The sequence below is a fragment of the Phoxinus phoxinus genome (assembly GCF_949152265.1).
Source record: "Phoxinus phoxinus genome assembly, chromosome: 6".
Classification (NCBI taxonomy): Eukaryota; Metazoa; Chordata; class Actinopteri; order Cypriniformes; family Leuciscidae; genus Phoxinus; species Phoxinus phoxinus.
This window is the reverse complement of record NC_136881.1, coordinates 7,938,485-7,949,555: the sequence shown is the minus strand read 5'-3', so window position 1 is coordinate 7,949,555 and position 11,071 is coordinate 7,938,485. Positions and strand designations below refer to the sequence as shown.

General features: G+C 35.3%; 2 protein-coding genes across 2 annotated transcripts in view; one reads left to right on the top strand and one right to left on the bottom strand.

The window, feature by feature from the left end:
- Positions 1-5: 5 nt before the first annotated feature.
- On the bottom strand, positions 6-4,664 carry pmm2 (phosphomannomutase 2). Its single transcript, XM_079616960.1, has 8 exons — positions 4,244-4,664; positions 2,582-2,693; positions 2,391-2,467; positions 2,178-2,269; positions 951-1,050; positions 778-853; positions 578-693; positions 6-473 (listed from the first exon to the last, which is right to left on the bottom strand). The coding sequence occupies exons 1-8, from the start codon at positions 4,316-4,318 to the stop codon at positions 369-371; spliced, it is 753 nt and encodes a 250-aa protein (XP_079473086.1). The 5' UTR covers positions 4,319-4,664; the 3' UTR covers positions 6-368.
- Positions 4,551-11,071, top strand: part of mad1l1 (mitotic arrest deficient 1 like 1) — a 65,170-nt gene continuing 58,649 nt past the window's right edge. The window contains exons 1-8 of the mRNA XM_079616955.1: positions 4,551-4,770; positions 6,051-6,209; positions 6,356-6,496; positions 6,753-6,932; positions 8,776-8,900; positions 9,420-9,501; positions 9,677-9,807; positions 9,904-10,018. Coding sequence (XP_079473081.1) covers positions 6,063-6,209; positions 6,356-6,496; positions 6,753-6,932; positions 8,776-8,900; positions 9,420-9,501; positions 9,677-9,807; positions 9,904-10,018 — 921 coding nt within the window. The 5' untranslated portion in view covers positions 4,551-4,770; positions 6,051-6,062. The remainder of the gene's footprint in view (positions 4,771-6,050; positions 6,210-6,355; positions 6,497-6,752; positions 6,933-8,775; positions 8,901-9,419; positions 9,502-9,676; positions 9,808-9,903; positions 10,019-11,071) is intronic.

Genomic DNA, 11,071 nt, shown 5'->3' with positions numbered 1-11,071 from the left:
AAATGTTTAAATGAAACACACCCGTACTTCCAATCTTGCAGAGTAATATCTGTGTTTTCATTTGGACCAGTGTGTTTAATAATTTTAAGGTTATGGTATATAATGTCTAGTATTGACATGATTTAAGGCAGGCACAGGAGTTCAGACGTAACACTAGCACCAATCAGTTTTGAAAATAACATCAGATTACATCAAAAATAAACACGTACACATGTACTGTATGCACAGGTTTATCCAGTACCTGTCATGATGTACAATCTTTTAAGTACACAGACAATCATGGCTTGGACTTGTCAAGTGAGACTTCCGTTCACAGTTCTTGGACGTTGTAGTCTTCCTTCTGGATGGCAGAGGTCATGCTTAGGGTCTCATCTGAGGAAGAGCTCCTTGCAGATCCGCTGTGTGTCCTCGGGTGACTTGACCTCATGACCGATCGTCCTGGGGTCTGCAAAGATTTCATAATCGTTTCCTCCCTGTTTGGGAAAAAATAACATTACAAAACTGCTTACTTCAAGCAAGTCTGGGACTTCTTTGCATACATACTGTATGTGCATGAATACTGGAATAATGCACTCACGGGCATTGTTTTGTCTCCAAAGAAATGGATGATCTGGTATGAGTCTTTCTCCACAATTCCCAGACAGTAGCGCTTATCCCAGCCCTCTGGAAACACATCAAAGCTGATCTGCCCACCTGCAAAAAAAAAAAAACCCATTATTTATATATACTACACAAACATATTATTGGCTAGACAACCACATATACACAGTTACTTACCAATGGAGAAAGCTAGTCCTTTCCCAGCAAACTCTTCTTTTAAAATGGAGACAAACTTTTCTCTGATTTTCTCCTTCTGCATAAAGAAAAAGTTAAAAAAGAGGTCAATCAACCTTTAATGACATCATTTAAAAAGATAATGGTATGTGTCGACAAATGCTTTAAAAAATTACCTTATCAAGTTCAAAGAACTCGATTCTTTCCTGTTGGCTACAGCTTCGACCAATCGGGGAGACGTTCAACATTCCATTACGGAATTCAATAAATGTGCCTCTGAGAAGAAATACCATAAGCATATATGGTTGCAGAAAAAATAAGCTTTTTTTGTGCGTGTACTATATATAAGAAATTGCACTGTGTCATGATCACAGTTTTAAATAGCTTTTAAAGGATTAGTTCACTTTCAAAAATTTTTTTTGCTGATAATTTACTCACCCCGATGTCATCCAAGATGTCCACGTCTTTTTTTCTTCAGTCGAAAATAAATTTAGGTTTTTGAGGAAAACATTCCAGGATTTTTCGACACAGAATGGACTATCCCATTGTCTATCCCAATGTTCAAAGAAGGTTCAAATGTCCGTCTCAATGCAGCTTCAAAGTTTCTACACGATCCCAGTCGAGAAATAAGGATCTTATCTAGCGAAATGATCTGTCATTTTTTTTTTTTGTAAATGTATATACTTTTTAACCACAATTGTTTGTCTTGTGCTGGTCTGCGACGCGCCACGCATTACGTCATCACGTTGGAAAGGTCACGAAAAAATAATAATAAATTAAAACAAAGATGTCGTACGATTTTGAAATTGGAGGAGAAAATGAGATGGAGTTTTTCGCCCTTCCCTACTTTTTTTGAACCGGAGTACACAGACAAATAACTTAGACAGATGATGTGAACGTCACTTTCCAACGTGATGACGTAATACGTGGCGCGTCGCAGACCGGCACAAGAAGCATATACAGACCGGCACAAAAAGCATATAAATGTAAAAAAAATTCAATTAAATGACCGATTGTTTCATTAGATATAAGACCCTTATTTCTCGACTGGGATCGTGTTGTAGAGACTTGGTTGCCATTGAAGTCCATTCTGTGTAGAAAAATCCTGGAATGTTTTCCTCAAAAACCTTAATTTCTTTTCAACTGAAGAAAGACAGACATGGATATCTTGGATGACATCGGGGTAAATAAATTATCAGCAATCTTTTATTTTAATGGAAGTATGGAACTAATCCTTTAATAGCCTACTGCTAATTACAGTGTAATGCTGTTAATAACGGTGTTAAATAAGAAATACTTTCTAAATAAATGTTTTATGCACTTTAATATTGAGAATACATATTGACAAACTTTAAAATAATGCGGTAAAAAAATGCTTTTCCCCATGCAACTTTTAACCTTACCTCTTCTTGGGTAGTTTTAACTTTGAAAGGTAATTGAGGCAGAAATTGATAAAATCCTGTAAAATATCCTCTCCCATGTATGCTTGAATACTCTAATTAAAAAGAAAAAGAAAAGAAAAATATCACAATGGAAAAGCCCCTTGTATCATTCGCTGGACAGTATGCGAGAGAGTTTGTGAGCTTATTAAACAGTAAAGAGAGAATCAAAACTACCTGAACAGAGTGCATCTTCCCAAACCTGTACGCTACCAAACCATTCTCAGCAAACACATAATCCACTCTATCAATCACTGTAAAACATGAAACATTTCATTTACTCCTTAGAAAACATGCACACTATAAATGAACTGAATGTTTTTTGCTTATATACTTGCATTTGTATTTTAAATATTTGTTCTACACACCATCATCACCCAACTGCTCTTTGATTTTGTCCAAATCTGATCCTCCAACCACCCCGACTCTCACGCGCTGCTTCAGTTTACTCAAGAACTGATGCATGTCAGGAGTTGCTTTCTAAACACAAAAACATACACAGGCAAAGAGCTAACTAATTCATTCCATTAAGCACAAAGTTATAAAATGGTTTTAATATTTAAATTTAGATGAAAAACAATTAAATAGTCTCTCATATATTTTAAATAGGCCTAATGCTGGATGGAAGATTCTGGTGTTTCACGGTGTATATTTTTTCTTTCATGAATGGACCTTTAAATAAGTTTACAGAGGCTTATTTTACAGTCAGGACTACATAGAATACAAAAACATTGTAATGGCAAATACAAATTTACTCTCAATAATGGAGGAAATTAAATCAATTTATAATATAAAACTCAATTTAGTTAACCTTTTAAATGTAATCAAATGAAAATGTACCATTTAAATTAAAACAAAAACATGTTTGATATTATTTAAAAACGAATGTTTTAATGAATTGTATTATTATTATTACTTTGAGAAGCACATTCTACTGTGCAATAGTAATATATTTCTTTCATCATGGATACGTATTTTTAGTTTAATATATATATATTTTTAATTTTTTAAAAGGTAAAGCAGAACTATTCCTAAAACTTGCAATCCTTCATTTCCTAAGCCATTTAAATCGGGGGCCACAGCAAACTCCCAAATGTGGCTCAAGATCACTTTTCTTATAGAAAAATACATTTATTTTTTTAATTCACTTCCTCAAAAACGATTTCCCCATTTCTTCGATGAACCAGGCTTCCTGATGTCTTGGAAAACCTGGATAAATTAATTTCTAGACCTGGACAAATCAAGTAAATTATCTTTTCACATTTTTATATATTTTTTGTTTAGTTATGCCAAGTAGAAATTGAGAGTTAAGAACATTTTTAAATCCTTCAAGAATATCAAGAAAAACAGGAAAAGTCAAGAGGCCTTTGAATATTGTTGTGGACAATAGGCCTTGAAGTAAAAAAAAAAGGTTGCAAACCATTGATTTCGTTTAAATTGTTGTATTGTAAAACATGTAATTACCAGAACCATGATGTGTTTAAAAGATTAGTCCATAATAACTTATGACGTCATGTTTATATGTAAATTCTCCTCACCCCACAAACAGACTAAAAGTAGTACATGGAGAATAGGCAGCTGTGACATGTATAGTTTCATACTGTAACTGTACATACACATATTGTCTTTTTAGTATATTGTGTATTTTTATTATCCGTGTCATGTCTCTGTCATTCTGTCTGTACTGTGCAAGCTTCTGTCACCAAGACTAATTCCTCGCAACATAATTGGCAATACATCTCATTCTGATTCTATGGCGGTTATTTAGGATGTGCAAAGACAGAAAGAAGAGATTTTTGTATTACCTCCACAAAACTGCATTCACAATACATATTTGACTTTATAAAAACATAAACACAGATCATCATTCAGCTAACTTTAATTCATTTACTTCTGTCACTGTCATTTTAAAGATAGTTTTCAGTTATTCAATAAATGATAGTAAATCTATCTTCATACCGCTCAGATCCATATCTCTGAAAAGATGAACTAGTTTGAAAGAGTAAACGTTATCCGCTTTAGTCACTCACCTGGCGAGCTGCTGTTAAAGTCCCGTCCACATCAAACAGACACAGTATTGTCGGGTCCACGGTCGAACTGGCCATTGTAAGATCTGCAAATTTTATAAATCAGTTTTCGATCCGTATAAAGTTTAGCAAAGACTCAAACCGCCAGGATGAGAGTCATTCAGTCATTCAGTGCAACGTCACAACTTCCGTGTTGAGCAGTGCGTCACAGGCCACGTGCTCATGAACCCGTCATGAACCAACAGCAATCAACAACAACACTAGTGCTTGTGTTATTGCTTTTATATAGCAGGTCAATAATTTCCAGAGTGGATGTACGCGGTGGCATTTTTAGTGCGTGTTTGTGCAAACCATTCAAATTCCGATGTAAGTGAAAGTGAGTAAGTGGCAGATAGAATGGGTGAATCTATTCCGCCCAGCCACATGGAGGCGCTGTTGTGAAGCTGCACATGAAGTAGCGGCTTCTCAACAACCAACGAAAACAAAACTGCATCGAGTTCAAAAACCGGAGACTCATTTGGCTGTGAAGAGTGAGTTACGGGTTTTCTATTGAGAACCGTATATTTAATTTAAAAGAATGACACGCATGTTATTGTATAGCCTTATTTATTCGGTCTGCGGTTTATTCTGTGAATAAAATCGTTTTTATTGAGGGTGACGTTAGCTGAACGGTTGCTAACTTACACCGAACTGAAGCATGTGTGATTTAACTTTATATTACTTATATTAATGTTTACCTCACGAATACGTATTTTAAAATAATGTTAATTATTGATTTTATATATTTGACCCTTCACCACAAAACCAGTCAGTCACATGGGTATTTTGTTTGAAATTTAGAGTTATAACTTTTACATCTTTTAGCTGAATAAATATGCTTTCCATTGATGTATGGTTTGTTAGGATATGACAATATTTGGCCGAGATACAACTATTTGAAGATCTGGAATCTGAGGGTGCAAAAAAACGAAACATTGAGAAAAATCGCCTTTAAAGTTGTCCATTTAACTTATGTCTGCGATTGTGCTGCATTCACTCACAAAAATAAATGTTTTATAGTTAGGAATTAGGAAATGTACAAAATATCACAATGAAACATGATCTTTACTTAATATCCTAATGATTTTTGGCATAAAAGAAAAATCGATAATTTTGACCCATACTTTGTATTGTTGGCTATTGCCACAAATACCCGTGTTATTGTGACTGGTTTTGTGATCCAGGGAAACACATATTGTTGTGAGCAGTGTTAAGTTCATAAAAAATACTTTTTTTCTGGAAAATGCAATACCATGTTTTGAATCTGGAGCATTTGAAATACCCTAGTTTAAGGGTGATTTTACACTATAGTCTTCTTTAAAATAACCCAGTTCTCTTTAAGTTCCCACTCTCCCCGTCATCATGATGTTTAAATATATGGTAGACCTTTACATTGGTATGTAGCGAAGTACCATGTTTTTATCTAATGACACCAAGGAAAATGTTTCCTCAGTAATTGTGTCAACTGAGCAAGTGTCTCCTTTTAAAACATCAGCCTTTTTTAATTAAAAAATAAATAAACAAGACATTATATTGAATATTATGGAAGTTGATATAATCACGTAAACATGCCTTATTGTTAATAGCATCCTAAAGGTGTACAGAATACCTCCTTAGTAATTTAAACTGAACTGACCATAGAACTGGACATTATTTTGCATGTATTGTTATCATGTCCTCTTTGGTTTGAATAGTGGGCTTCTTAAGGGTAGGGAGGTTTATTCATGTTTTTCTTTTTAGACTTTATACATTTTTTTCTATTTCTGCAAAGGAGGCTGTCAATATGGATGATATGGAGGATGACACCACAATCTTCTCAACGCTAAAATCGTTCAAGAGTTTGATATCATGTCCAGATCGCTCTTTGCTGGAGACGGAGCCAGCCTATGGAAGAAGCGACCTTCAGAAGCTCTATACCTCACGAGTGGAGGCAAGTCACAGACTCTTTTCATAATTGGTCCTTATTTGCAACGAAATATCTAAATGTCAAGAAAGTGATCTCATAAATATGTCTTTTAATCTCTTATATAGTATGTTTAGAGCAGATTTCTGATTTTTTTTTTTTGTACATGGTAGTTAGAGGAGGCTGCCGAGCGTGTCCGTTCCCACACCAGCCTTCTGCAACTCACTCAAGAGAAACAACAGATGGTGCTCAGTCACAAACGGGCCCGGATAGAGCTGGAGAAAGAGGCAAACAGCAGCTCCAGAGACTTACAGGTGAGCGATAGATGGGATAGTGCTGAAAATCATGCTTTCTGTTGCAGGATTTTCTTTTGCTGTCTTCTCAGGCCTTTTTCTAAATGTATTCCTGCAACATGAGAAAAAAAAAAACCTGCAATCTTAAACAGGGTTTAAAAGACACTGCAGACAAAAAACCATTAGGATGTGATTTGGTGCATTCAGTCTCTGCTGTGGAAACACCTCATTTGACCTGTGCTTGTGTGTGTCTGTGTCTGTCTGATTACATTTACAGAGGGAAATTGACCGTAACAGGGAGTTACTGATGAAGATCAGACGTCTGGAAGAAAGAGAAGAGAAAGCAAATCAAGCTCTTAGTGAACAAATGGAAAACAACAAGGCTTTAAAGCGTAACCTTGAGGAACTCCACAAGAAAGCAAATGAAAAGGACAGCAAACTTGCAGAGGCAGACCAGGTGTGTGTTCATTTTTATTAGTGTTTATAGCTAGATCAAAATTATTCCATAAAATAGATTGATTTATTGCATTATTATTTCCTATTGGAACACGAGATAGTATCAAACGTTGTAGCCTAATTGTTTTTCAATTCAAAAATTGTTTACCTTATAGTCAATTCGTGTGAGCATTTTATTTGACAACAAAACTGGCATGTACCTCCGTGAATATTAACGTTTTAATAAGACTTATTTATTTATTTTAATTGACGGGGACAATACAGAAGAACATTGGGTCTCATTCACTATTAATTGCGCACTATTTGTATTTATACGTACATTTGAACTTCTTACGAAAATGTTCCGCCTAATTATAAATGACACGTGCGTATGCACATACATTTCTTCTTAACCTCTGTCTAATGTTGATGAATTCGGAGTATTCTAAATGAGCGACTTTGTATTTTACATAAAACATGCCAAACCACCCCGCAGCTTGAGCTATAACGCACGCACCTTGTCTTACTCTTTTACTGATATGATGAAATATTATTAACATTTTTATCTAGGCTAAAATTTAATCTTAACATGTTTATAAGGTCACCAAGAGTATGTAATTTTTGCTTACCAGTTGTTCCTAAATTCTTTCGTAATTTAGAATAAATTTTAGAACGAAAGTTATTGATGAATCATGATTTGTTCGTGAAAACGTTCTTACACAGTATGCATGTTTTCAGCAGCTATACATTTACTTTCCAGTGTCACATGGTCCTTCAGAAATCATTCTAATAGCCTATTTTGGTGATTTATTATTCACCAAACATTTATTGTTATCAATGTTGAAAACAGTTGTGCTGCTAAAAATATTTTTGTGGAAACATGATACATATTGTTCAGAATTTTTTGATGAGTAGAAAGTTCAAAGGAATTGAATGGAAATAGAAGTCTTTTATTAAAGAATAAAGGTTTTTACGGTCACTTTTTGTTTTGTTTTAATGTGTCCTTGATGAATAAAAGTATACATTTCTTTAAAAAAAAACTTTGAATGGTAGTGTGCTTTCACAAAAATAAAACTGTAATGACAATTGGTGTTCAGTTCACAAATCTGATTTTGTTTAAACCAACTTCTTATACTTTTGTTAAAGGGATAGTTCACCCAAAAATTAAAATTCTGCAATCATTTACCGGTACTCTCCCTCTTGTTGTTCCAAACCCGTGAGACTTTCGTTCATCTTCGGAACACAAATGAAGATCTTTTTAATGAAATCTGAGTTTCTGTCCCTCCATTGACAGCTACGCAAGTACCACTTTGACGCTTCAATAAATTCATTTATATGAACATTGAATTTAGGCTTTTATTCACATATAAACATTCATCAACTCGCACATCAGGTGTAGTAAACGGAAGCTCAAGCATGTTCACTTGACATGCAACTTGGTTCATTCTTGTGTTACGCATCACGTTTGAGCTTCTGCAAGAACCAATGTTCTCACGCATCAAGCCGGTTCCGTTGAGCTTCTATTTATGTTCGCTGGTCAATGTTTAAATGAGAATAAAAGTCTAAATTCAATCTGTTCATCATATTAAACTATCGTGTCTCTTCAGAAAATTTAAGACTAAACTGCTCAATTCATATGGATTAGTTTTACGATCTCAAAGTGTTAGTTGCTGATGGGGGGACAGAAATCGCTCCGATTTCATCAAATAGATCTTAATTTGTGTTCTGAATATGAAAGAATGTCTTAAGGGTTTGAAATGACATGAGGGTTAGTAATTAATAACATAATTTTCATTTTTGGGTGAACTATCCCTTTAATGTAGTTTGGACTATGTGAGGTGCTTAAAGTGTTTTGTTCGTTGTAGATGATCAGTGAGTTGAAAGACGAGACACGAAGGCTCAGTCAACAGATTCAGATTCAGGAGTCCAAATTCTCCACCCAAAACCTGGAGATCCAGGCCCTACAGGAACAACTGGATGTGCAGCGCAAGTATGAACTCACATGGGCACAAACACACACTTGGCTTTCACACCGGAGAAACGTTTTCATATGGGGGGCTACATTAGCTCGTACTTCAGAGTAGGATCTACACAATAGGAACTACCAGTGATGTAAGTGTACGTTGATTGGCCAAACACTTGCCATATGGAACACGTGACACACAGTTTACATACACTTACTCCACGAACATGGAAAACAGCGATAGATGGACAGACGGCGAAATCCAGGCACTTCTCAACCAGCACGCTATGGAGTTGTTGATGTTGTTGAATGCCGCACTTAAGTGATGTCACTGTCGGCCGGCTTACATCACTTCAAAGTTCATACTGGCAGTGCTAATGCAAATAGGAAAATAGCCCTAGTGGAGAATTTAGTTCTCGGGGGACCACCCTGATGGCTACTTCCTGTAACTGAGTTCCTATAACTAGCTGAAATCTCTACTGTTTTCCCTTATACTTTCTTTTAAATAAAAATATAATATGTTGTTTTTGCATCTGATACTGATAGGAAGTTCCAGGACATCAGTCAGAGGTACCAAAATCTCCAGTCATCTCATTCCACCAACACAGAGAGTGAACTCAAGATTAAGGTAATTCTGTTTCAATTTCTATAATGAAGTTTGAAGCACTGAGAGATGTCAGAAGTAACTACTTCAGTACCAAGTCTGGAGTAGTAAAAAAACAACAACCTAACTTGTATTTTGCATCATGAAATTGCCTTTTATTTGAGACCCGGTCCCTCTTATTGGTGCTGTCCATCTGCAGGAGTTAGAGAGGCGTTTGGTTCTTCAGGAACAAGACGCTGTGATTGTGAAGAACATGAAATCTGAAGTGGCCAGACTGCCTGAACTTGGGCGGGAAATGAAACGTCTGCGGGAGGAAAACTCTTTCTTAAGGTATCAACATTGTCGTCATCCAACTTTTTCTGAGGTGGATGCATACCTAAATCGTTATTTATCATCATTTCAATCATCTCTCAATTTCCTTTCCAGAGAGACAAAGGAGAACAGCAGTCTGCTAAAAGAAGAGACTGAGGGGCTGAGGAGGAAGCTGGAGAGAATGGAGAGAGTGATGGAGGAGAAACTCAAAGTGGAGTTGGAGAAAGAGGTAAACACATGCAGAAGTACAGTTTGCCATTGAGCTTTTAGTATAACTCTCCTCTGAAAATAATGTGTATTGTATCTGCGGTTTTATGGATGATCATGGCCTAAAATTGCTCTTGAATGAAGAACTCGAATTAAGTTCTGACAAAATTATTTCTTACTTGACAGATGCTATACAATAGAGATGCACAATTATAGATAAATTGAAAATCACAATATATATATATATTTTTTTCAAATAGAGATCACAATTCTATACATACAACTAGAGAAAATAACATGTTAAAGTGATAATTGCTGCAATGCAATCTACTTCAAAATGTTTAATTTGAATGAATTATTTAAAAAAAAGGGTTTGAATGAATGATTCAATGACTCGCTCATAAATAATTGTTTCCTAACTGGATGAATAAGCATTTTTGAACAAATCTCAAGTGAATGATTCAATGGCAAATAATCTTTTTATTTATTATCGTTACTTTCAAAAGGTGATAGTCTATTTTGATTGCTACCATAGACATCAGCGTTTTATCCCAGTACTTTTGTGATCATTTTGATATTTGTAACATAAATATTGATACAGTGTGGTTGAAAAGACTGTTTGTAGAGCTATTTCATACCTATACATGATAGCTGCTCTCTGGGTTAGAGGCAATGCCAACACAGATTTGAGCGTTCCAGAGTGATTTTGCCTAAGGTTTAATAGACAATCATGATACCAGTTCATGAATAAATTCGTTTTGAGTGTTTTTTTATTAATCAGTTGGTCTGATCTGAAAAAGTCATTCATTATCTGTTTTTCCAAGTTCAACTGAATCATCAATGAGGGGAAAAAGAAAATACATTTTGATTTGTTTTTCGCGCTAATCTATCATGACTACGGAAGACCATAGACATCAGCGTTTTATCCCAGTACTTTTGTGATCATTTTGATATTTGTAACATAAATATTGATACAGTGTGGTTGAAAAGACTGTTTGTAGAGCTATTTCATACCTATACATGATAGCTGCTCTCTGGGTTAGAGGCAATGCCAACACAGATTTGAGCGTTCCAG